This window comes from Capra hircus, chromosome 11, assembly GCF_001704415.2.
Source record: "Capra hircus breed San Clemente chromosome 11, ASM170441v1, whole genome shotgun sequence".
Taxonomy (NCBI): domain Eukaryota; kingdom Metazoa; phylum Chordata; class Mammalia; order Artiodactyla; family Bovidae; genus Capra; species Capra hircus.
In genome coordinates, this window is record NC_030818.1 from 97175895 (window position 1) to 97203485 (window position 27591).

General features: G+C 43.7%; 1 protein-coding gene across 2 annotated transcripts; it reads left to right on the plus strand.

The window, feature by feature from the left end:
• Nucleotides 812-27309, plus strand: ZBTB34 (zinc finger and BTB domain containing 34). Of its 2 annotated transcripts, none has more exons than XM_018055787.1 (2): nucleotides 812-858; nucleotides 20748-27309. In XM_018055787.1, the coding sequence occupies exon 2, from the start codon at nucleotides 20758-20760 to the stop codon at nucleotides 22276-22278; it is 1521 nt and encodes a 506-aa protein (XP_017911276.1). In that variant the 5' UTR covers nucleotides 812-858; nucleotides 20748-20757; the 3' UTR covers nucleotides 22279-27309. The 2 variants fall into 2 exon arrangements, with proteins under 2 accessions (XP_017911276.1, XP_005687208.2); XM_005687151.3 differs by lacking the exon at nucleotides 812-858 and adding an exon at nucleotides 11148-11295.

A 27591-nucleotide genomic window follows, 5' to 3' on the forward strand; every position in this document is an offset into this window, starting at 1 on the left:
AAGTCAGAAAAAGGAAAATAAACCTCTGCCACAACTTTGCAGGAGTCCACCAAAATGCAAAGGGAAGGTCTTCAAAGGTGTTAAATTCACCTGAAACAGCAAAATGTTGAGCGAGGCTCCCACTCCCACCGGAGTATCAAGATTGGGCGTCCTCCAAAGATCTGGAAATGCACGTTTTTTGGAGACTTGGTCTAGGACAGGAGTTTCATATTCCCCAAAGTTCGGAATTTTCATTTCCTCTTTGAGGGAGACGATCAGCCCCAGGTCCCAAGTTAAGTGACCCGGTCTAGCAGGCAGTAGTAACCACCGCACGGGCGACCCATGCGCGGCCCGGGTGAGTGGCGGGCATCTTAAGGGCTGTGGGATCCGGGGTCCCTGAAGCGGAGGGTGGGCGCAAGTCCCCGGTGACGGTGGTGGGTCGAGGGTCCTGGCGGTCTTACCCATTTCGCTCCGGGAGCCCGGGGCGCGCCCCGCGGAGCAGCCCGCCTCCAGCCAGCAGGGGGCGCTGTGGAGAAGGCGGGTGGGGAGGTCGCGGTCCGAGGAGCTGCCATCCCCAGGTCCTCTCCCGGAGTCGGGACCGAGGCTGCAGCTCGCCCATTCGTCCGCAGCGAGGCTCCGGAAGCGGCCCAGGCGGGATACGGGACCCAGAGTCCCGGAGAAAGGCCCCGACCGCGTCCCCAGCACCCGACTCCGCGCTTGCCCGGAAGCGCCGGCGCCGAGGGGGCGGGGCCGGGAAGCGCTTCCGGGGGCGGGGGGCGCGGGCTCGGGCGGCAGCCGGAGCGGCGGGGACGGGCCTGGCGCCGGCGGCGGCGGAGGGGGCGCCGCGGGCGGGCGATGTGAGCGCGGCGCTCTCGGCAGGTGAGGCGCGCCGGAGAGGGGGCAGCGGGCAGCAGGAGAGGCGCGGGCATAGCCGGCGGGGTCGGAGGCAGTCCCGGGCCGCTGTCCGGCTCGCTCTGGGCGCGGCGGGGCTGGAGCCTCCGCGCCTGGTCAGTCCGGCGGGTGGGCGGGTGGCGCGGGCTGGAGCCGAGGCCGGGCGGGGTCGGGAGGCCCCGGGCACCTGCTCCGGCCAGGCGCGCGCCCCCGACGGGCCAACCCTGCTTTGGTCCCCGGTGTCGGGACGCTGCTTGCGGTGCTGAGGGTCGCACTCAGCCAGCTGCCCCGGACTCCCCCAGCCTCCGCCCTGGCCGTCTCTGGATCTCCTGCTTCCGGGCTCATCGGACCCGGGGGGCGCTCCCGCTTTGTACCGGGAGGCCGGATGGTTAAGTCCCCTGGAGAGCCGTGCCGGGCCGTGGGGTCGGCCCTGCTGGTGGCTGCAACCGAGCCCCTGCCCCCATGCCACCGCTTTTCTCCAGGTAAACAGGCGACGGCGCGTCGTGCTTGGCCCTGGACGTCTCCATGGTCACTCTTGCCCTCGGAAGGTCCTGCCATTACGGAGGGCTGGGCTGGCCTTGGGGGTGTCTACAGTGTCCTTCTAAGCTAGGCGGCTTGTGCCTTGGGGCGTCAGCAGTCTGCGAGTCTCAGGCTTGAGGTTTTAGCAAGCCTCTTCCATGTTGGACCTCAGATTCCCACTTTGATCAGTGAGGGTATTTAGATGAGCTCTCTAGAGACGCTTCCAGTTCTGTCAGTCTATATATGTCTGAAATTGGAAGGGCTGTCCCTGGTTCAAGATACTGGGCAGTTTCACTGAAGAGTTTGCAGATCTGGACTTTTTAGCCACTTAATACACTTGGTTTCAGAAGTCTTTAAAATGAATCCAAGAAGCCTTTCTAAACCTTGCCTTATCGTAATTCATCCCTCGCTTTTGTTCCTGGCAGGAGTCAGTCACGTCCTGCAGTTTTTGCACGCACAAAATTTTTTGTTGTTTATATCTGCCCATTTTCCCTTTGTTCCCTAGTCAGGCCGTCTTTGCTTGACATCTGGATTATTGCAACAGCTTCTTAGCCCGTCTCAGACTTCAGAAGTACCCCCACCTCCCCCACCCTTCCTTTATGCTAATGCCAAACTTAATGTTGGAAGTCAAAAAAAGAGTTGAGTGCTTGCTTATTAAATGTCAAGACGCTGTTCCATGTGGTGGGGTAAAGTCGTGGAGGCACACTTACAGTCTCCAAGCAGCTTTACATCGGGTGCAAAGACTCTACCTGTGCAAAGGTGACTGATTTGATGAGAAAAGCCTGTGAGCTGTAGATTTAAGAGGGAGGAGGGATGGAGGTCACTGTAGGCCAAATGGTCAGGGAAGGCTTAGTGAGAGGGGTGGCATTTGAGCTGGCTGTTAAAGGATGAGTAGGACTCAAGTAGGAAAAGAAGAGTCAGGTCCAGTGATCCTATGGAGTTAATGAATAGACCAGTCTCCTTGTGGAGAAGGGTGCATATAGGAAGGGATAAGAGGAAAAGATTGTCTGGGCTGGTTCCTGAAAGAACTTGAGCACTAGGCCAAAGTTGAAACCATTCTGAAGTCAGTGGTGAGAGGCCAGAGACTAGAGGTCATGATCATTCGCAGGAGGGGCAGGGAAGGCTCAGGGCCAGGATATCAGCTAAAAGGCTATGGTATTTATACCACTTTCAGAGTCCTCTGCCTGCCACTTTGTGTCCAGTCAGTGCCCACCCCGTCTTTTCAAGGCTCTCCTTGGTTTGGCCCCTGGTCACCTCCCTGGACCTTATTCACTGCTTCTCCCTGTCTGTCGTCTGTCTCCTGCAGAAGAGAGTTTGTGACTGCCTCTAGGCCCTTGCTCCTCTAGTTCCCCCTTCTGAAGTACCGGCCTCCTTTTTCTTCTCTGTGTAAATTCTCCATTTCACTTCCTTCAAGCCCCTGCTGAAGATATACTTCCTCCAGAGGGTGTTCCCTGACCGCCCTACCCCCATCCATGCCTTTGTGGCACTCAGAATCTAAAGCACAGGACTCAGCGCTTGTTCCTTGGTTATTGAGCTTGCTCTTGTCCCAGTTGGAAGGGGCGTTTTTGGAGGGCGTTTTGTCTTAATACTTATCTAATATTGTAGCTGTACTTTTGTAACAGGTATGTAAACAATGGTTTTTGATGGTAAATGACTTATAAACATTTTTTTTGAACCCTCTCTTTTTAAAGGAGACTCTTTTATTATCAGTTTTTTCTGTCATATGTCATTGATGTCTAGTACTATTTAAGGCAGGTGTTTTCAGCTTTCCTTTTTTGCGTGCAGATAACGTAAAATGAATCTTTGCAACATTAAAATATTTGCTCTTGATTATGGGAAAAGAAAAAGTCATGTCATTCTTCAGTGGGAGGTTGTGGGGAAAGAACATGAGCTTGGGCATCAGGTCTGGATTTGAATCCCAGCAGGGCTCCTTACTAGCCGTGTGAGCTTGGACCATTTATATAATGTCTTTGACTCTCTTGTTTTCTCGTTTGTAGTGTGGGGATAATAAAAGCCATTTCCTAAGGTTCTGTGGATTTTGAAATGAAGAAGAAAAGTATGTGAAGGAGGTGGCAAAGTTTATAGCACTTGGTAACCGCTTAGTAAGTTTTCATCATCGTCATTATTATTGTGAGGTGTAAATGTGTCAAGGTGGGGACATGCCAGGTTGCTGAACCTCGGTGTGTCTACTGAGCTCTGGGTTTCTGCGTGTCTCTGGATCCTCATTCCACCTTCCAGCCTAAGCAGTTGTCAGAAATGTCTGTATCACAAGTCTGGAATGCATCATTATGTTTTATTCCCATTAATTTTCATCTTTCTCTAGTGTGAATTCTGCTTCATGTTTTTCAGACTTCTTGATTGTGTCCATTTAATGTTTTGTAGCTGACAACTGCTGAATTTAGCTTAGTGAAGCTCACCAACTGAAGTCAGTTTAATTTCTAATGGTTATTTTCTGGTTGTATTGATGGCATGGAAAACCTCATGGAAGAAAGCAATTCAAGGTGAACTTTTCTAATCCTTTCAGCATAAGAGGTTCGGACTTAATCTATTTCCCAGGTCCAGTGCCCCTTGACATGCCAGCAGTGTGCAGATAAGATGCAACTCTTTGACTTGATTGGGCTCTTTGCCCCAAGAAAGCATAGTTATTTGTTTTCCTTTTCTAATTTTATTTATTTGGCTGCATCAGGTCTTAATTGTGGCATGGGGATCTTCGTTGCGGAGCTCGGGCTTCTCTCTAGTTGTGACGAGGTCTGTAGAGCTCAGGTTCGGTATTTGCCGTGCGTGGGCTTAGTTGCCCTGCAGCATGTGGGGTTTTCCTGGACCAGGGATCGAACCCACATTTCACTGCATTGCAAGGTGTATTCTTAACCACTGGACGACCAGGGAAGTTCCTTATTTATTCCTTTAACTGAAATTTATTCCTTTATCTTTCTATTTCATGATAGGATTTTAAACATCTAATTGCTCGCTTCATAGAAGTAAAAAGAATGGACTTTATGCAGAGAAATGGCTGCAAAGTACAAGAAATTGTAACCCCTTAATTATTACTGTGTTGGTGTAATGGTGTAATGATACACCCTTAAGTGAGAATTTTTTTTTTTTCCACTCAAAGGTGATCAGTAAGGCTCTAGCACCAATAAAACCCCTAATTCTCACTACTGTGCCTGGATTAAAGTCTTACTCTTATAGGAGGGAAGAATCCTGGTTTTGGAGACTGTCAAATCTAGGTTCAAATCTTGGCTCAGCCATTAGTGAGTTGGGATGAATTGGGAGAGGGTCTTAGTTTCTCTGAGTGTTTTTCCGTCTGTAGAATGGGTGCAGCTGCAGTGTCTGTCTCATGGTGTTGTCATGAAGATTCGGTGAGCAAATAGAGCTTATTTAGTGTAAAGTACACAGGTGGAGCTCAGTAACTGCTATTGCCAGTCAGGTTAAAGAATGCATTCCTACCCTGCTTGGAAAGCTCAGAAGAAGCTTCTGATGTTTTGTACTGACTGAAAGACAATCCCCACTGTCAAACCACTCTGCGCTCTCAGAATTAGTGTAGCTGAGCAGACTTGGAGAATGTTAGCGCCTTGGTAGGAAATCTCACAGTTTGGATAAAAATGTTCTTTCAGGCTCACATGAATTAATGCAGTAAGAACTCTAGACTTGTTTTCTTTTAAATTAGGATGAGTGCTTCATGAATATCCATCACGGAATGCCATTTTATTTATTTTTTTTTCTTGCGTTGGGTTTCAGCAGCACCACAATGTTTCAGGCAGGCCTGGTGTTTTTCGGCTGCTACTTTCTGAAGGATTAGATTGTAATTCATGACAGCTCAATTTTAGTTTTGACCTAGACCCAGGCAGAAATACCTAGCAAAGTTATTTTTATAGCGTTGTTACTGCCGTTTCCACGCCTGTTGTCCCCAGTGCTCCCATCTGCAGTCTTTTTAATGACTTTTTGTTTAAGAATGAAAACTAGGGATCTTCAGGGTCTTGTGCCTGATGAAGTCTAGCATGAGTTGTGTCTCCAGTATGAGCAAGTGACTGAAGCCAGCAGGTGCAAATCTGGGTTTGGAATCATGAGCATCTTGATGCAGAGTAATGGGTGCCTCCTGGTGCCTTAAACAACTTCCAGATTTGTAACCTTGCTTTCCTTTCTTGGAAGTGTCACCGGGTATTTTTAAACGAAGTGAAGCAAATGGGAGTGTTTATGGGTTAGATGGGAGTGAACTACCTTGCTAGATTTTTCCTGCTGGTGAGATGATCCTACATCTCTTGGGTGTTCAGCAGGAAAAGTTGAAAGCTGAGCCACTAGCTTGGTTGGGGTTGCTGAGGGCCTCTCTCTGCTAGACTCTGGGCACACAGTCACTGCCTGCAGAGAGCTCACCCGCGGGGGCGTGCACTCAGCAGCACAGCCGGCTCAGGAATCAGCACACCTCAGTTGCTTAGGTTTTACACTCGTACTTTTGCTCAGTTGTCATTATGGGGAAACAGTGCCTGGACTTGACCCAGGGATTTTGTTGAGGGGATTTCAAGACTCCTGTGGGTACTTTGCCCAGGTGGTGTGCGAGTGTCTTTTCTCATCTTTAGGCTCTCTTTGGAATGGGTTAGCACTGTGGGAAGAGGGCCCTCGTCTAGGTTCTGGTTTTCATTGCTCAGTTTCCTTGAAGTGAAGTGAAGTCGCTCAGTCGTGTCTGACTCTTCGCAACCCCATGGACTGTAGCCTCCCAGGCTCCTCCCTCCATGGGATTCTCCAGGCAAGAGTACTGGAATGGGTTGCCAGTTCCTTCTCCAGGGGATCTTCCCGACCCAGGGATCAAACCCGGGTCTCCCGCATTCCAGGCAGACACTTTAACCTCTGAGCCACTAGGGAAGCCCTTACAGCTTAACAAAAGGCATGGCGCAGAATTGTGCTAGTTCAGTGAAACGGTGTGTTGAAGGGAGGACTAGACGTGGATGTTTCCTGTTTCATGAGATTCCGTGTTACAGTAGGAGCGTATCTGTTCTCAGCTGTCTTGTCTGTTTTCTCTCTCTGAGTAACCACATGTTAGCACATGGGTCCTTGGCTACTACAGTTTTTGTTTACTCCCAAATGGTTTATTGGCCAACTCGGTTCAGTTGCCCAGAGGGCAGCCTAAAGGCAGCTTGTCTGAGGCGGAGCTAACTTGCCTTCCAAAGTGGATAGCGTACCTCAGTCTCCAAGTCCTACTGAGTCCTCCTTTGGACTCGTGTTCAAATTGGCAGCCACCAGGATCCAGTTTGAGATTTCCAGTCTGGTATTCAAGGACATCCACGTTCCCACCGTGGCATTCCTCTTTTCCTGGTCACCCCTTGTACCTGGGGCCTGCCTGGCCACTGCCCCAGACACCATACATTTTCGCCCCGCTGTTCTTTGATTCTCCCAGACTTCTGCCTGGAGTCTTCTTCCTGTTCCATTTGAAATGCAAAGTCCTGTTCAAATATTGCTTCCGCCGTGAAGTTTTTCTTTGTTCTGTTGGATTAAAGATTTTTCTTTGGTCAAAAGTAATCAGTCTTGTCATTGCTCTCTCAGTTCTTTGTTTCCGCCTCTGTAATTGTCTGCTTGATACAGTAATTATCCATCTGCAGCCTATCTTTCTCTAGATTCTTTGGTTTTAAAAATTGCATCTTTTTAGGTAGAATCCTATAACATAGCTTAAAAAAACTTTTAGTGAGACTAATACAGCTATATGATAAAAAATTCAAAGAAGTATAAAAGTCTGTTCCCCTTTCTTCTTCCCAGTCTCTAGTCCTCCTTCCCAAAAGTCACCAACACCAGTGGTTTCATGCGATTCCTTCCAAAATCGCTACAACAGCACATACTTGTTCTTTTGAGAAAAGTATGTGAAGGAAATCAGATATGTACAGACATATTTTTAATATCTTGTTGTTCAGTTGCTCAGTCGTGTCTTAATTCTTTGCGACCCCCATGGACTGCAGCACGCCAGGCTTCCCTGTCCTTCACCATCTCCCAGAGTTCGCTCAAACTCATGTCCATTGAATCGGTGATGCCATCCAACGGTCTCATTCTCTGTCATCCCCTTCTCCTCCTGCCTTCAATCTTTCCCAGTGTCAGGGTCTTTTCCAAGGAGTCGGCTCTTTGCATCCGGTAGCCTAAGTATTGGAACTTCAGCTTCAGGATCAGTTCCTCCAAGGAATATTCAGGGTTGATTTCCTTTAGGATTGACTGGTTTGATCTCCTTGCAGTCCAAGGGACTCTCAAGAGTCTTCTCCAGCACCACAGTTGGAAAGCATCCATCCTTCGGTGCTCAGCCTTCTTTATGATCCAACTCCCACATCCATTGTTCTGGCTAAATATTAGAGCTCCTTTTCAGGCTGAAGGATACAGATCTGTCTCCTCCTTTTTTTTTTTTTTCTGGCATGTGGGATCTTCCCCAACCAAGGATCGAACCCATGCTGCCTGTAATGAGAGCGAGGAGTCTTAACCACTGAACCTCCAGGGAGGTCTTGTCTATTCTTAATATCTGGGTAGTGTTTCATTGTTGATTGGGTTTTTGTTTTTTTGAACCAGTCTTCTCTCCATGAATTTTGAGCTCATTTCCCCTCTCCTTTTTTTTGCTATAATGAATAAAAATGCTCAGCAGACATCCTTGTTTCATATATCCTAATATGCTATTGTAAGAACTGTGTATTTGTAGGCTTAATTCTTAGTAGTTAATTGTGGACCAACTAGTAAATACTTTTTACATCTTGATCGGTGTTACCAGATTATCCCTAAGGATTACACCTGCACACTTTTTTAAAATTAATTTTTATTGGAGTATAGTTGTCACACATTTAAAAATGTGTGCAGGTCTGATGGGCTAGGAATGGTATGTCATTTTTTCTTTTTGTAATTCATATTTCTCAATCATGGATAAAGCTAAATATCTTTTCATATGTTTTTTGATCACCTTTTCTCTGAACTGTTCATATCTTTTGCCCCTTCTTCTGTAGGATTATCTGTGTGAGCCCAAATCTGTTTGAGTTATAATATAAATTAAGGAATTTGGAAAGTAGCCCTTTGTCAAAGGTGCATGTACTTTCCCTCAAAACGTCGTTTATCTTTTGGTTTTGATGGGGAGGGGGGTTATCATATGTTTCTGTGTTGTCAGATGTATTTGTGCTTGTCTTTGTTGCTTCTGGGATTTATGTCATGCTTGCAAAGGCCTCTATGTCTTTATTATAAATAAACTCACCCATGCTTTTCATTTAGTTATTTTTTGGTGGTAGTCCCATCTTTAAAAAAATAGTGTCATACTGGGGGCGGTGGGGAGGGGAGGGGAAAGGATAGTTAAGGCGTTTGGGCTGGACTTGTACACACTGCAGTATTTAAAATGAATAACCAACAGGGACCTACTGCATAGCACAGGGAACCCTGCTCAGTGTTATGTGGCAGCCTGGATGGGAGGGGAGTTTGGGGGAGAATGGATACATGCGTGTGTATGACTGAGTCCCTTTGCTGTTCACCTGAAACTTACAACATTGAATCGGCTGCACCCCAATACGAAATAAGTTTTAAAAAATGTTGTCATAAGACTGTAATGACATTAAATGCAACTGATAGGGCCCTTCTTACGTGCCCTGCTGCTGCTAAGTCACTTCAGTCGTGTCTGACTCTGTGCAACCCCATAAACGGCAGCCCACCAGGCTCCCCCGTCCCTGGGATTCTCCAGGCGAGAACACTGGAGTGGGTTGCCATTTCCTTCTCCAGTGCATGAAAGTGAAAAGTGAAAGTGAAGTCGCTCAGTGGTAGTGGTTTCTAAGAAATGGGTAAGGATGCAGTACCTTTGAAGACTTGGGGAGCTGTATTTTCCATGAATCAGGCGTTTTATGTGAGCCTGTCGTGATCACAGAGAAGCGCACTCATGGCCCTTTCGCCTCATTCGCTCACACTCAGTGGATGGAGCAGTCTGCCGGGAAGAGCAGAGTGGTGATGAGAGGGTGTCTGTCCACCCTTCCCAGGGTCAGCTGTGTCTATTAGATTATGGTCAGCCGGTTTCCCTGTCTTTGCGAAGTGGCTTTTTTTAAAGCTCCTTCAGGTAAAATGTGTGTATTCCTAGTGAGCTTTGGACTCTTGGTTAGGGGGTATCATTCCCTTGTTTGTAACATTTCAGAACAGCCTCTTGTCCTGATGCCTGGGTGTGGTCGTATGTTCCTTTTTTGGGTGGGAGCTCGAAAAGATTTCAGGCAGCTTTACTCGCTAAGCCTTGTTGTCATATGGTCTTGCATCAGGTTTTTGTTTTCTTTTCAGAGCGTGCGTGCGCATTTATTTCTAGGATCCCCCTCCTTCACCTTTTACGTCAAGCCGGCCAGTCGGGTCTCCCTGGCTGACTTGTATGGTAATTGATGGGCCAGCACCTCTCCCCTGTGGCTTGTGCCCACACTGCCTTGCCGAGTGAGTGGCCTCCCTTCTCTGGCTATCCAGTCTGTGCTAGCTCTCCAGCTTGTGGCCATGCTCTTCCGAGCCTGCTCACTCTTGGCCCCGCGTGGTTCTGGCCTGCGCTGGCCTTGCTGCTTCCTCAGTGCTTTCAGAGCTGGCTTCCTCGCTACTTGGTCAGTCCTGGGTAGCCCCTCACACTCTGCTTCTGCTTTTCTTTTTTTAAGAATGTTTGTTTATTTGGCTGCCCCAGGTCTTAGTGGCAGCGCACGGGCCTCTCTAGTGGCGGAGCGCAGGCTCCAGAGCTTGTGGGCTCAGTAGCTCGTGGCTCTGGCTTGGCTGCCTGTGGCATGTGAGGTCTTAGCGCTCCAGCCATGATCAGACCTGCGTGCCCTGCATTGGAAGGCGGGTTTCTAACCACTGGACCACCAGGGAGTCCCTGCTCCTGCTTTTTAAACTCCACTCCCAGTGCTGCTTTGGATTCTCTTGAACTTGGGCTGAACTTGAGTCTTCTTGGCAGCATGTGCTCTCTGTGACTTTCACCCTGGAATACCAGAAGGACCGCTTACTTGAGCCCGAGATCCGTGGGTTCTAATGAACAGAGGCTTTAGCATATCGAGATAGCTGTTTATTTAAAGCAGGTTAAAACCAGCCAGGGTGCAGGGCTCTGATGGGGCAGAGGGAGTAAACGCTGTGAGTGGAGGGCATAATATACCGCAGCTGGAGGGCCACCTGGGACTTGTCTTCTGCTCAGGGCCCTTCCTTCTACGCGTGGCTCTGATCCAGAAAAGAGGGAGATTTTGATCTTGAAAGAGGGTGCTGTCGTAAATTCCTGGAACTAAGGCTGCTCACTCACGGGGTGTGTGCGCTTGTAAGTTTGGCGGGTGTTACTGAAATGCGCCCCTTTGCCTTCACCTCCCTCCTCCTCACAGGGGAAGGAGTCAGAGCCCTGGGCAGCAGTGGGAGGATATTTGTCACTTGTCACTGTCCCTTTCTCTGGCCACCACCCTTGGGCAAGAGTGTAAGCTAGGTCAAGCTTTCTTTTCCTCCTGCCTTTTTCTTAACTCCCCTGCCTCCCTGAGTGGTCCTGCTGTTACTTTGGGCAAATCAAACAAGGATAAGGGATTATTGTGTAGGGGCTCTAGATGGCCAGACTTTGCAACAGTCCTGAAAAAGTTAGCCTCTTGGAGCCTCAGTTTCCTCACCTCTCAAGTGAGGGTGATAGTACCTGCCTTCTCGCGCAAGGTCAAGATGATTCAGAAAGGCCTTTAAAACTTGCTCAGCTTGTATGGAGCGTTCAGTAAACGTTGGTTTTTGATAATGGTGGTAACGGGCTTTCCAGGTATCGAGGGGAGGCTCAGAAGTGTGGTGGAAGATGGCAGGAATTCCCTTTTACAGTTGCCGAGGCTGGTGTGGGGGTGGTTGGACGGATGGCAAGGCTGCCCACATCCTTCCCAGAACCCACTGTTTGGACCAGTGATGGCAGAGTCTCCTCAGCTGACTGTGGCAGGGGCTGTGTGCAAGGTGAGAGCTGCCTCCAGAGGTGTGAAAGGATTCCAGTGAAGGAAACTGGAGAGCAGAAAGGTTTGTGTGTCTGTTAGTTGAATGAGCAGAAGAGGGTTATGAAGGAATAGAGGAGCTGACAATTTTGAACTTGCCAGCAGACCATTTTAACTAATACCCTCTTCAGGTATGTTTTAAAAAAGAAGTATTTCACATTCTTATCCAAAGTATAATTTTACAAACAAAAGCAAGATAAGTATTGTTAAAATAAGTGTTAATGGTATTGAAGAAAAATATCCAGTTTATATATACTTGTTTTTTAATTAAAATATAGCAACGTAAATATCTAATTGGGGGTGGTTTTGTCATGTATGGATGTGAGAGTTGGGCTATAAAGAAAGCTGAGCGCTGAAGAATTGATGCTTTTGAACTGTGTTGTTGAAGACTCTTGAGAGTCCCTTGGACTGCAAGGAGATCCAACTAGTTAATCCTAAAGGAAATCAGTCCTAAATATTCAGACTGATGCTGAAGCTGAAATTCCAATACTTTGGCCAGCTGATGCAAAGAACCAACTCGTTGGAAAAGACCCTGATCCTGGGAAAGATTGAAGGTGGGAGGAGAAGGGGACAACAGAGGATGAGATGGTTGGATGGCATCACTGACTCAATGGGCATGAGTTTGAGTAGGCTCTGGGAGTTGGTGATGGACCAGGAGGCCTAGTGTGCTGCAGTCCGGGGGGTCGCAAAGAGTCAGACACGACTGAACGACCGAACTGTAATGGGACAGAAAGAGCTGTGATAAATCTGCTGAGTGAAAGAATACTGATTCTGATGTATTTGGTGAGTGGAATAATCAAATTCATTATTGTTTTCTGTAGCAGCTGCCAACTTAGTTTAAATGAAAAAGCAATATAAATCACTTTTCTGCATTATCAAAAATGAATTCCATTCCCCTATCTCTAGGAGTCGGGAGGAATCTGCAGTAAGCCTGTAACAAACTACAAGGCTGGGACTCTTATTTATCTTTGAATTCCCTTTGGTTATGTGCATGTAGAAGATTGAAATTGAATATTTCCTATAAATGTAGAAAAATAATCTAAATTCCCAGTCAGTATGCCATTTAGTGATTGCAATTAAATCTAATACTTGCAGCATGTTTGACAGAAGGCTAATTTTCTTAATTTGCAAAGAACTCTGACAATTCAATAAAAGAGTCAGATATGGGCAAAGGAGATGAGTAGGCAGCTGAAAGACAAACAGACAAATTGCCATTGAACACCAGAATAGACGATCTACCTCATTTATAATTAAGTCACAGCACAATGAGATACCACTTGTAACCTGTCAGTGTGGCAAAAGTGAGACAGTTTGATACTCATTGTTGGCAGTTACGAGGGGTACAAGCTTTTCATGTGCTGTTGGTGAAAGGACAGTTGCTGCTACCTCTTGGGAGATGAGTTGGCATTATCGATGGATGTGAAACTAACGCAGCAGTCCCTCTGCTAGGAGGAAATGCTGTGACTGTTTGAATGGTGTCCTGCTTTTGGCATCACCTGGGGACCGGCTGAGCACGCGGAGACACAGCTCTCCATGGAATCCGAAGGAATCAGAAGAGAGGATGAAGTAGGTGAACTTGCGCTGCTGTGGAAGGATTTTAAGGAGTATTAGACCCTTTTTTTTCGGCTGCGTTGGGTCTTCGTTGTGGCGCCGTGGCCTTTTTCCTGTTGCTGAGCACGGGCTCCAAGGCACTCGGGCTCAGTAGTTGTGGTGCGTGGGCTTCGGTGATCCTGTAGCACGTGGGACCTCAGTTCCCCAATCGGGGATCGAACCCGCATCCCCTGCATTGGAGGGCAGATTCTTAACCACTGGACCACCAGGGTAGCCCCTTAAATACATTGTTAAAAAGCAGCGTACAGAACAGTTTATGATGACATGTGTTTATAGTTTTCTCTGAAAGAACACCCACAAACGCTGCCCAGTGATTATCTTTGGAAGAAGAGACCTGAGGAGAATGAAGATACCCACTTTATATTTTTCTGTCCTATAGTTTGAAGTTTGACCATATGCATATATGTTACTTTAAAGATAAAATTAAACGGTGGTCTAACTTAGGTGTGGGCCCGCTGTCATTCCATTCACAGGAGAGGTCCAGACCCGCGAGGAACCAGTGATTAGCCCATGCTGGGAAATGGCTGATACAGAGGATACAGAGGAGTATGGAGGGTTCTGCTTGAATCTGATGTCTCTCTAAGAGGTTCTGACTTCCTTTACTTCCGGACCGCTGGACCTGATAAGTCAGGCCTGGGTGTAGACTTGTGATCAGTTACGCCTTTGCTCCCTTTAACCTGGTAATGTGACCAGGACTTAAATTCCCGGTAATTTCCTTGTGTGTCAGTCTCTGAGAATCTTCTCCCTTGAGTGTCGGCTTGTTAGCAGCTGGAGGCTAGACTCTCTGAATCTCATTGTCACAGCCGAAAGGAGGTGTGAGTGTCAAGGAGAGGAGAGTGGAGCACTTCCTTTCTCATTTTGCAGAAAAATGGAATTCCTCTCTTAGGTGTTAATCGTGGTCTTTTCATTTTTCTCTTCAGTGATTTTCTTTCAAGTGCAGTTCTCTGCTTTCTGAGAAGAAGATAAAAAGCCACATAGAGAAGGAAGAAGCCTCATTGTGGAACTGTTTCCAATTTTACACTATTTCAGAAATGCTTTTTTGTTTTCCTTTTTCTACTGTTTTTTTGCCCAGGACGCTGTCCCTTTTAAAAACCTGAACCCACCTTCCTTTTGCCCTTTAATTCCAAAAGTCACTGTTTACACACCCTTGTGTGTCCTGAAAACACTGTAATGAATAGGTAACATTTGACCACTTGGCAGGTGCCAGGCAGTGGGTGTGTTTCTAGAAGGCAGTCTGGTGTAGTTATGAGCCTGACCTCTGGCTCCAAACTAAGTTCATCCATTAGCACTGGGACCTTTGGCAAGTGTCTTAACTTCTTTTCTTCAGTTTTTTCATCTATAAAATGGCAACGTAGTATTCCCCTCAGATTGATAAGAGAAGTTAATATATGTAAGATGTTTAGCACGAGATAGGCATTTATTATACCTAAGCTATTATACTCATTCATTGCATGAATTTCCTTCATTCAATTTTACATCAGTTGTGTTGGGTAATAGTTCTTCCACAAGCTTTTTATACAGAGATCAAAGTTAACTGATTTGTCTCCTGCTGCTAAGTCGCTTCAGTCGTGTCCGACTCTGTGCGACCCCATAGATGGCAGCCCACCAGGCTCCCCCATCCCTGGGATTCTCCAGGCAAGAACACTGGAGTGGGTTGCTATTTCCTTTTCCAATGCATGAAAGAGAAAAGTGAAAGTGAAGTCTCTCAGACGTGTTTGACTCTTCGCGACCCCATGGACTGCAGCCTACCAGGCTCCTCCGTCCATAGATTTTCCAGGCAAAAACAGATTTGTCTAAGGCCACGTAATTATTTAAACGTTCATTGTTGTTATTCTTATTAGAAAGTAGCACAGCCAGGATTCATAGACAAGTCTAATTTCAAAACCAGTTCTCCTTGTTACACCATCCTGTCCCCTAGATAAAGTCTCAGTAGCTAATAACATTGATTGCCATGTGCCAGGCATCCATTGTACAGATTGCTTCCAACCCATGAGGCAAAGACTATTACCATTAAAAAACAAAACAAAACAAAACTGAGACTTGGAAAAGTTATAAAGTACCTTGCCCAAGGTTTTATAAATGGAAATCCAGTATCATTTGAATCCACATCTGAATCCAAATTCTTCCAATGAATATATTATGATCTTATTTTTTTTAAAACTAGATGAAGTGCCTTAAATTTTTTTTTAATGTTACCTGTTTTAAATAAGTAATACATCCACATGGCTCAGAAATTTTAAGAGTCTAAAATGAGTCACTGAAAGCTAATGGGCCTTTCAGCTACTCGGTTATTTCCCCCTCCCAATAGGCTGTTTGTTTTTGTGCATCATTCCAGAAATATTGTGCTCGTATCTGTATATGTTGACACAGATATATGTGTTTTCACTTTGCTTTGTACAAATAGAGTATCATATATACTGCTCTGCATCTGATTTTTTCATTCAGCAATATATTATAGTGATTGTTTCATAACAGTATGAAAAGAGCTTCCTTATTTATTTTTTTGGTTGTAGAGTAGTCTTTAGTATGGACATATCATAGTTTATTAGTCAGGCTCCTCTGATTAGAATTTAGTTTGTTTCCAGTCGTTTATCATGAACTATGCTGTAATAAATTCCGAGAGCTAAAATTTCTCAGTCATGGGGTATCATTTGTAATTTTGCTGGATACTATTGAAATGCCCTTCATAGTGTTTGTACCATTTTATATTCCAGTGTCTGTCAAATTATCATCTAGTTGGGATTTTAATGTATATATGTGTATATATATATATGTCATTCCAAGAAATGCATGTTCACTGTAGAAGTTTGGATCATACAGAAAAATACAAAGAAAGTTAAAACATCTTTACTGTTTCATTAATGTAAATGTCTTGTATATATTCTTTAATATTATCTATGTTTATTTAATATTTATAAATACATACTTTTAGAAATATCTTTCTTTATATTCTGTGATCACCTGATTTTTCTAACAGCTTTATCAAGGTATAACTTACATATAAAAACGCCCATCTTAAGTATACAGTTCAGTGACTTTTTTAGTAAACTTAAAAAGTTGTCAGACTATCATCATAATTCAGTTTTAGACCATTTCCATCACCCATAAAAATCCTTCCTGTTCATTTGCAGTTGATCTGATTTTTTGCTGTGTGACTATATATTTATTCAGCACGTTTTTACTGAGTACTCACCATGTGCCAGGCAGTTATCTGGCAGATGGTTAATATAACAGATAAAAATTCCTACCCTCATAGTGCTTGTATTTTGTGGAACTCTGAATTCTTCTTTAACATCATTTTAGTAGTAACTTGGTATCCGGTGTATAGGTGTGTCGCACTTAAATAATCCCCTTATTGTTGAACGTTTATTCAGGTTGTTTCCATTCTTTGCTTTGTAATTGAATGTAGTTATGAGTAAATTTTTATGTCTTTATTCATGACTTTTTTTGTTGGTACAGAGTGCTAAGTCGAGAGAAATTCCCATTTTAAGGCATTTGTTTTATTTGCTTACCAGAGTATATGAGAGCATCTCTCTTCCTATAGTCACTACCTACTGAGTTGCGCTTTTAAAAGCCTGGGCAGTTTGAGAAAGAAGAATTGTGTCTTGTGTTAATTTTTATATTCTGGATTACTGATGAAGTTGTTAAGCATTTTATCCCCATGTTTAAAGGCTATTTTAATTTTTTTTTTAAGCATCTGTTCATATTCTTTGCTCATTTTTCAGTTGTCCTGTTTGGCTGTTACTGATTTGTAAGAGTTTTATAATTCTCTGCCGTGGATGTTGTATACTTTTGATAACTTATCTCTTTTTTATGATACAAATATATTTTTTAGATGTGAAGAAGTTTTTATTATACTTAAATAGTTAAATCTTCCTTTCTTGTGATATCTGTCTTTGTGTGCTCAGAAACGCCTTCTCAAAGTTATTTTTGAGTGTGTTGTAAAGAAGGGATCTGACTTTATTATTATTTATTCATATTATCCAAGCAGCATCTACTTCCAGAAATCTTTCTCTGTCACTGAAAACGGCCCCTGCAGGCCCACCCTGCCCATCTGACTTCTGCCTGCCCTGGCCGCCGCACATGTTCTCTGCCCTTACTCCTCGCCCTAGCCGTGCCGCAGTCCTCCAGCATTTCCTTCCTTCCCGACTCAGCCTCTCAGCCTTTGTGCATGTGACTCCCTCTGTCTGCAAGACTGGAACGTTTCCCTGCAGCACCCCCCAATATCTGGCTAACTTTTACTCTTCCTTGAGGTCTCAGCTGAGGTATCACCCTTCTGTCCTCCACTATGAAAGATCTCACAGCTCTTACTACAGTTTACAACAAAAGAATTGAAGCTCACCTGGGTCCCTAGTGCCAAGCATACTTTTATACAGTGTATAAATACATACACTCAGTGTATATTTACAAAATGAATGAATTATAGCTTACTCATCCGTTTCGACATCTGTGTGTTTGGCTGTAGTTTTCTTTTTCTATAATTTTTTCAGTATTTATTATTCTAGATCTTTGTTGCCCAATATGGTAGCCACTGCCCACTTATGGCTATTGAGCACTTGAAATGTAGTTATTCCAGATTGAGATGTGCTATAAATATAAAATATACATCATGCTTCAACAACTTAGTATGACAGATAGGAAATTCTAAGAGTGTTGTGGAAATACCCATGTAACCTTGAGTAAGACCCTTCTCTTGTATCTCAGTTCCCTAATCAATAAAATGAAAAAAAAAAAGAATTAGTGTAGAAACAAGAATATAAGATATTCTCATGAATAACTTTCTAATGTTGACCTTAAAATGGTAATGTATTAGCTATATTGGGTTTAAAAAATGGTTTAAAGTTTATATTTTTACTTTTAAACAATGTCAACTGCTAGAAAACATTACACATGGCTTACAGTATATTTCTGTTGGGACAGCAATGTTCTAGATGAATTTTAAAATCATTTTGTCAGATTTCTAATAAAATACCCCATTGAACTGCATTATATTTATAAACTAACTTACAGGAAATGTGTTCATCTTCACAGTATCAAATCTTCCTGCCAGAAGCGTATGTGTGTCTTCTGGTATGTGTTTTTGTCTTATTTGAGTTAGAGTTTTCTTCTTGTAGATCCTATTTTTTTGTTCATCCCCCAAGTGTTCTATAGTTTCTGTTACTGTTGTTGGTTGTAACTTGTCGTTAGCTTACCTAACCTGTTCTTTATGAATAATAATTTTTGGAATCCTCCTGTTATTAGATCCTGATTCTAACAGATTTTTTTCAAGCAGTTCTTTTTGTATTTTCTGTGTAAATGATCGTATCTCCCTTGAAAAGTAATTTCACCTCCTCTTTTCTAAAGGCTATATGTCTTAGTTTTCTCTTGTTGCTTTGCCTGGAACGTCAAGAACAATGTTAAGTAAAAGAAGTAGTGGGTAAACAACCTTCTAGCTTTGCAGGCATTAACGGGAATTCTACAAACGTGTTTACCAGAATGTGTGCCCGGGAACACTGATTCTTTGGAATATTAATATGTGTACCTTGAGAGAAGAGCTTCATGGTTAAATAAGTTTGCAAACTGTTGAGTTGAATAGAATTCTTGTCCATAGGACTTTGCAGATGGGTTATTATGCTAATATTTTTAAGTCCTAGGAAGTCGTGATGGTGAGCTTGGGCTTACGTTCTACTAAATACATTTTGGGAAATGCAGATGTGTTTCCTTTTTCAAGGTGATGTTGCCATTGGTTTGCAGTAGACACTGTTTATTATATTAAGAAAATATTGTTCTGGCCTTACTAGCTTATTGAGTATTCTGTTTCTTACTTTGAAAGTAACTTAACTTTCCTTAACTTCCTAAGTGCATATTCAGTATAGAATTGATACGGCCATATGGTTTTTCACCTTTGACTTATTGAGATTGTAAATTATATTTGTATACTTCATAATATATAGCCATCCTTGGAGAAGGAAATGGCAACTCACTCCAGTATTTTTGCCTGGAGAACTCCATGGACAAGGATCCTGGCAGGCTGCAGTCCGTGGAGTCGCGAGACTTGGACACGACTTAGCGACTACAGAGAGCCATCCTTACACTTGATCATAATATATTAGCCCTTTAATGAGTTATTTTTGCTACTATTTCCTCTAGCATATTAAAGAAAGTCTGTTTAGTGAAGTCTCTTTACTGAGGTAAAGTTGACAGTCGTCTTTGTGCTGTTTGCCATTTCCTGGTAGCAGATATATGCCATATGAGCAGAGATGCTTTACCTGCTTGCGCATGCATCTAGAACAGTGTGAATGGCCTGAAGGTCGTTTGTGCTTTAGCACTTCTGTTTCTTTTTAATTTAATCCTGCCAATTTTTGTTATCCTAAAAATATATTTATGCCACTCAGATTTCAGATTGATTTCAATCATAAATCTAGAATAAGTAAGGGCACAGGATTCCTCTCTAAAATGTTTTAACAAATTCTGATGTGATTAAAAATATTCTAATGTGATTTATCACACTGATGGATCTTTTTCTGAAGGAGTCTTAAATTTAGTTGCACATTGTCTTATCTTAAAATTTAAAACTGTGATTAAATACTCTTCTATATTACTTTTTTGTTTTCTTTAGATTTGACTTATTGTTCCTTTTCTAACCTCTTAAGTGATTTTATTTATTTTTATTCTTCAATGATAAAAGTGTTTTAAGGCATTGATATTGCCTGTTAAAATTTGTTATTTGAGAACCCGAGCATTTCATTGTGAAAAATTTCAAGCATACAGAAAAGTTGAATTTTATTATACAACAAACAACTGTATACTGAATCTAGATGCCACACTTGTTAACATTTTGCTCTGTTTGCTTTATCACATGTCAATCCATTTCTTTATGGACGCATTGTCAACTAAGTTGGACATATAAATAAATTTCATTCCTAAACCCTTCTTACTGCAGATTTGATGTGAGTTTTCCTATTTTCTAAACAGCTTTATTCCTTATTGATTTTTCTCTTTGATTCAGTACTTATTCAGGAGGTGTTTAAATTTCTATTGATTGGGCTTTAAAAACAGAAATATAAATGTCAGATCTAATTTGGTTGTGGTCAGAGAATGCAGCCTGAGGTCTACACCTTCTGTAGTTTTGAGTAATCAGAGCTGTGGATTCTAGGCAGGGGGGTAGTTCACGTGACAAGCACCGGCAGAGGATGATACACTCCTGGTATGCCCATCACTCTTGCTCCTACCCTCTAAAACCTCTTCACTGAAAGAGATCGAGCTTTGCTCTATGAATTACCGACCCCAAAGGAGATAAAGGTGTGTAGAGCCGAAGGGGGAGAAATGTACATCAAGACAGCAACTCAAATTCTAAACTAAAAAGGGCTTATGCTCCATTCAGTGTATCTGGTGTGCCATATACTTGAAAAACACCAGTTGAAAGTATGCACATAAAGCAGAACATTTAAAAAAATGAATTTACTTATCTTTTACAGAGTACTCCAACTCCTCAAAGGTAGGTGAAATGGGAAAATATGTTTCTCAAAAGGATGCCAAGTTCTCAATTAGAGCAAAGATGGCCCTACTATGTGTAACATGTTTTACTTCAATCAAGATGAAAGGCAGCTAAGACGGTAGGCTAACATCATTAAGTTATGTAGCTTTAGGTGAATTAAATGAGACATGAAGGACTGAAAATAAAAGAGGAAAATTGCTCAGGCATACCCCAAGATTTACAGTAGCTATAGTGATGGTGGTGGTGGTCTTCTTTGCACGGTTGTGTTTATATGGCTTGTACTTAAGTGAGGAGTCACTGGTGAATTATGAAACTCTCTCTCTCCTCAGATTACGCTTCATGTCAGTAGAAATGGACAGCAGCAGTTTTATTCAGTTTGATGTGCCTGAGTACAGCAGCACCGTCCTGAGCCAGCTAAATGAACTCCGCCTGCAAGGAAAACTATGTGACATCATTGTCCACATTCAGGGTCAGCCATTCCGAGCCCACAAAGCCGTCCTCGCGGCCAGCTCCCCCTACTTCCGGGACCATTCAGCACTAAGTACCATGAGTGGCTTGTCAATATCAGTGATTAAAAACCCCAATGTGTTTGAACAGTTGCTTTCATTTTGTTACACTGGAAGAATGTCCTTGCAGCTGAAGGATGTTGTCAGTTTTCTGACGGCAGCTAGCTTTCTTCAGATGCAGTGTGTCATTGACAAGTGCACGCAGATCCTAGAGAGCATCCATTCAAAAATTAGTGTGGGAGGTGTGGACTCGGTGACCGTCGGTGCGGAAGAGACCCCGGAGAGCCGCAACGGAGTGAAAGACAGCAGCTTTTTTGCCAACCCGGTGGAGATCTCCCCGCCATACTGCTCTCAGGTACGGCAGCCCACCACAAGCAGCGATCTGCGGATGGAGACCACACCCAGCAAAGCTCTGCGCAGCAGCCGTTTACAGGAGGAAGGGCACTCGGACCGAGGGAGCAGTGGGAGCGTCTCCGAGTACGAGATCCAAATCGAGGGGGACCATGAGCAAGGGGACCTGCTGGGGAGGGAGAGCCAGATCACCGAGGTGAAAGTGAAGATGGAGAAGTCCGACCGGCCCAGCTGTTCCGACAGCTCGTCCCTGGGAGACGACGGGTACCACACCGAGATGGTTGATGGGGAGCAAGTCGTGGCCGTGAACGTGGGTTCCTATGGTTCTGTGCTCCAGCACGCCTATTCCTACTGCCAGGCAGCCTCGCAGCCAGCCGGTGGTGTATCTGAGGCGTTCGGAAGTTTGAGTAACTCCAGCCCCTCCAGATCCATGCTGAGCTGTTTCCGAGGAGGACGGGCCCGCCAGAAGCGGGCCCTGTCCGTCCACCTGCACAGTGATCTGCAGGGCCTGGTGCAGGGTTCCGACAGCGAGGCCGTGGTGAATAACCCGGGCTTCGAGAGCAGCCCCCGGGAGAGGAGCACGCGAGGTCACTGGTACCCGTACAACGAGAGGCTGATCTGCATCTACTGCGGCAAGTCCTTCAACCAGAAGGGAAGTCTTGACAGGCACATGCGGCTCCACATGGGAATCACGCCCTTCGTGTGCAAGTTCTGCGGGAAGAAGTACACGCGGAAGGACCAGTTGGAGTACCACATCCGGGGCCATACCGACGACAAGCCGTTCCGCTGTGAGATCTGCGGGAAGTGCTTCCCTTTCCAAGGCACCCTCAACCAGCACCTGCGGAAAAACCACCCCGGCGTGGCAGAAGTCCGCAGTCGCATGGAATCCCCCGAGAGAACAGACGTGTATGCGGAACAGAAACTAGAAAACGATGCCTCGGCCTCAGAGATGGCCCTGGATTCCCGGATGGAAATTCACACGGTGTCCGATGCTCCTGATTAAGATGGTAAAAAAGAAAAATAGTGCACCCACGCAAAGCACATTCATCAATGCCTATTTGTGATTTGCTTTGTTGTCATCTTTGGTTTTCCCAACCATCTGGAAATCTCTTGGTCTCTTGGCAGTTTTTCTAAGGTTTCTGGAAGGAACACTCCATGGTGTTTATCCTTTCCCACCCCCATCCCTCCCTCCCCCAAGGAGCTCAAAGCATGAAGGGCAGTGTATCCAGGGAAAACAGGCTGACAGTATTCCTCTTTGGCCGAACTCTTCACCCAAAATCTGCCAGTGATTTAGCTATGCCAACTGGTCGACCCTCCGTCTCTGCCAAGAGGCTTACTCTCTCATTGTGTGCCCTGGCGCCAGTGCATTTCCATGGAGAGAGACTGGGATGCCATCAGCTGATACAAATGGGTAAACTTTTCTAATTTAAAATTACTTTTAGGGGGTAGTTAGACAATTTATATATATATATAATAAAGCGATTATTATATATATAGTATATATACATTCTCAAATTTGATTTTATTCTGGTTGAGGTGAATGTAAGAGGAATATATAATTTAATACAATGTGAACAGGGCTTTGGACTCTGTCTCGTCCCTACCTAATATGTTAGGGTTTTGCCCCTTTATTTCCCTTATGAAAGAATGTTAATAGGTATTCATACATATGTTAATCATTGTGTCCAAAAGCAAGCAAAGCAAATCACAGTGTTCATAGCTCTGCTTCATAACAAACACAGAAACCAAATGCCATAAAACGTATTCAACTCTAGTTGGAAACCATTTGGAATTTTTGTTAGTTGTCCAGTTAGGTAAGCTGGATGACCCGTGGTGCTGACCTTTTTACATATTGTAGTGTTATATTAGCCAACCCCAAAGGAGCAGTGGTTTTCAATGTTTTTACTGGCCTCTAAATCTACCTTCATTCCGTACTGTAGAAACACACACACCAGGTAACTAAATCGAATCACTCTACCGTGAGTTAGTACTCGCAGTAAAGGAAAGGAATTTGTAGTTCTGTCTACAAAATTCTCCAAGCAGTGTTGTGGTTTTTTGTTTTTGTTTTTTTCTTTAAACCTTCTTCCTCTTTTCAAACAGCCAGTTCAGGTGCACAGCAACTTTTTCTACATGCAGTTCCCAGGGAAACTGCAGAACTTGGAATTTGTACTTTTTGTAAAGATATACTCTATGGGAATTGCAAGCAATATATCTATCTTGGTATTGTGTGTGCTGACAAGAGCCTCGTCGGCTCCCCCACTCTCAGTGTTTCCTGCTTAAAGAAACCAACAGTTAAAAAGCCCTCTAATTTACTCTGTGTGTCACCAAATCTCTGTGTGTCACCGTTTTTTTGGTCACGTGGTGCTATTTTTTATGTTATGTATCTTTTAGGTCAGTATAGTTGTAGAAAATGTGAAATGTAATGGTAAAAGTGAATTACAATTTTTTTTTCCTCTCCTGAGTTTATAGCTTGAAAAAAAGACCTCAAAAGCATGTGCTGGCAAACACATTACTGTATTTAAAAAAAAAAAAACAACTGAGTCCTATTTGGATAATGTTTTATTAGTGCTTGAGGAAATGTCTTGAGTTTTATATTTTGTTCACCCATACAAAACAGGCTCTATAAGATTGCTCTGGTACTATATACTCTAGCAGAGAGTAATGTGAGCAGTTTAGTGTTGAGTTTGTGCCATGGGCCGCTGGTAAGAGATCAGCACTCCAGACTCTTCTGCTTTGAGAACCTTGGCCCTTAAACTCACAACCAGTGTCTCCCTAGGAGAATAGCACAAACCCCCTAAGAGGAAAAAAAAAACCAAAAGTGAAACCTCAGAAGCAAGGAGTTAAAAGGAATACAGAAATAGATGTTTGCCGGTTTCCCGTGCTTTTTTGGCTCTTAAAATACCAAGAATGGAGTTGGGGTGGGGGAGTGTTTGGGGATTTTTGTTTTGTTTTGTTTTTTGATTCTGGGGGTAAAAAAATCATTCAGGCCCTTGTGTGTGACCGCCCCCCCCGGGGTGGTAGCTGTGCAGTAGCATCTCTTCAGCACGGGGGGTCTGTGCACACGGCGTGAGCCACCGCGCTCTACATCAGTGTTAGTACGTCCAGACACACGCGAGTCCTGCTCCTCGAGGAGCGGCTTCTGCTGCCCGGGTATATAGTATGCCTTTCCCTGTCAGACTGCCTAAGTCCGGGGCCTGTTCTCTCCCTGAAGCACTTGTTCAACTCTTATCAAAGCCCTGTGCCTCGAGGGGAGGGTGGACCCCCAGTGTTTACCCACTTAAATATGTTCTGGGGTTTCAGGTAAATGTTTGTAATTTTTTTTTCCCTTACAAGTTTGGTTTTGATTTTTTTTTTTTCTTCAAAGAATTAAATGCAAAAAATTTGTATTGTGATACAAATTAAAGTTTGTGACAAGAAACACCCAAATCGAGGACACAAGAGGTCAGGCTCAGGGAAGGAACCTCCTTTTCACTCAGGCTTGGGGCCTTCCTCCTGAGAGGTCTCCAGAGCATTCTGTGATACATGAGACAAGTGAGGAGGGAAGGCACTTGGGGCAAGCGCCTCCAACGTCCTGGTTCTTGTCACGGTGTCCGTCTTAACCTTATGTACATGAAGTTCTTCGTGTGTGTAAATTTGTTTAACTGGTTTGAGTTTACCAAAGAGTGACTTATCCAAAATTGTCTTTGACAAAAAAAAAAAAATCTACATTGCTTTGATTGTACAGTTCAGGTTCAGACATTGTAATGGGACTGTTAAGGGGCAGAAAAATTGATTGCGTTTCTCTCGAGTAATGATTCCACAGTTTGCAAGTTCCACTTGCTCCCATTCATGTTGCTAACACTTGACCTTCTCCACTGCTAGCAGTGCTCAGAGTGAATTCTCAAGCCATAACCCAGTACTGTAAGGTTCCACAGGGCTTCGCGGGAGGCCGCGCGCAGGCCAGCGCAGAGCTGGGCGCCGTGCTCCTCAGTGTGCACGGCCAGTGAAAGCTTATCTCCGTTCAGATCGGGCAGCAGCAATTGATTGTGCCTTGTCACATGAGGATGTGCCAGGAGGATTAACGTGACCACACAACAGAAACATTCTCTCCCCGAAGTTCGCTTCACGTCTCCACAGACGAAGTCCGCTGTGTAACTCTTTAGAGCGACTCTTTTTTGTTTTTGTTTTTGAAAGCAAAGTCCCTATTTCTGTACAGTTTTAGGTTAGATGTTTCACTTATAACAAATGCAAAAACAGTGAAGACAAAAGTGATATGTGAAGAAGTCTTTTACGGTAAAATATATCCTGAATCCATACAGGTTCATTCATAATTGAGTCTCTGCTTGAGCTACCTTTTCTAACACACAGACAATGTGAAGACAGTGACAGCGTCCTTTTCTAGAGGTGTTTAGCCTGTTCTTACAAACTGTGAAAACAAAGAATTTTCTACTTTTACTAATGTTCGTGGTTTTAAACAGTTATTTTCATTCTAATCAGTTCTCTACCCTCTAATTTCTACTAAAGCTGTAAATACATTTAGAAATGATATTTGTAAATACAGTATATGAAGTCAAGTTAATTTTGGGGACAGTGGAGAACCTCCCAATTGGCTCTGCCTTCGCAGTTTTGTTTTTTGTTGTTGCCTTTTTTAAAAAAAAAAAAAAAAAAAAAAAAACAGCAGAAAGGATACTGTCGGTTCACTGTTAAGCAGAATATACTGTAGAGCTAAATTGACAACTTCTAAATCTTCCAGAGCATGACTAGATGTCTTTTCTAATGATAGCAGTTTTATAACCAAGTCTTTATTTGTCCCTTAGCCCAGACCATAGGCCTGCATATTTTTGTGTGTGGTTTTGTTTTTACTTTTTGTTTTTATAGCCTCTAGGAAGAGTTTGCAGGAACACAAAACAAGGGCTGGGACGGGGGGAAATCATCTATGTGAACGAGCTTTACTTTAAAGAAATCAATGTATTTTATTTTAACGATGTTTCCATTAGTTACTGTGATTTTCTGTTTTGTTCTTTTTGTTGTTGTTTTTGTTGTCGTCATTATTGTTAAAATTCTGTAATGGTTTCCTGTGAAGCCTCCACTGAAAGGGACTCAAATATGCAACACCTAAACTATTTTCCAAGGGCACATGCCCCTTGAATGGTGCTTCTAGACTGGTCAGGGTTATTTATTAAATTTTATATATGAAAGTATTGGGGAATTATGTAAATTCTTTATATGAAACTATCTAGTTCATAAATCATAGATTTCATATTACTCAGTGCAACTGAACTGAAAGTTCAGAAGAGTCATTCACATTGTTCGAAATTTGTAACGGTTGTCACACGTCACACACGTCTTTTTAGTAAGTGCCAGAGTCTCTGCACTGTCTCTGCCCAGTGCTTGACTCCTTGGCCCACAAGAGACCCTTTTCTCTCTCGTTCCCTTGGGTCTGGCACAGACAGGGCTGGTGTAGTTCTCGACCAAGTCCTGGAGTAAGCCTTGCAGCAGATTCAGTAAACAGACCTCTTGCTGCCCCCTCAGTGACAAGTATGCTGTGAATTCAACCTTTGGACTTGCTGCCCAAGCCTTTGGTTGCTGCCCTGACTCTAGTAAGAGGTAAGCATATGGTTTGTTCGAGAATGACCATTTTCCTAATGTGAAAACCATCTCTCTCACCACTTTGATTAGTAGGGCTAACAATTTTTTCCGTTATAAATGGTTGAGCAATTTGAATGACTTAACACAGTGTCATTATCTTGCAATATAAACTGGTAACCTCACAACTCCACACTTCATCGCCATATGAAGTAAATGAAGCTAGCTAAGCGGATGCTGTATCAACTCGTAACTTGCCATTAAGGATTATTTTATAGCATGAATTTAAGACTATTTATTCAAATGATATTTTACTCTTGTATTCATTTTGTTTTAGATTTGTGACATTGAATATTTCAGTGCTGCTTAATTTTGTTCTGAACTCTTGTTTCTTGCTTGTAAATGGCTTTTTTATGGTATAAAGTCAATGGAAATTGCTGTTTGTAAATAAAAATGCTGCTAGAGCAAATGTGCTGTGGTCTCCGTCTGTATCTGCCCCTTCTGGCCTCCTGAGTTTCACTGGCCCTAACAAACATCCGCTGGTGTCACAGTTTCTGTAACCACTGGTTTTGAAAGGTTAGAATTTCATAAGAAGCTCTTGTACCACTGTAGTGCTGGAAAGAGGAGAAAGAAGCAGATATCTCTCTGATCTCTCTCACGTGTGGCAGACACTGGATTGCCAGGGGGCTGAGGTCTGCACCCGGGATCTCTGCTGAACTCTTTCCCCATCTTCCCACAGAAGTAGGAAATG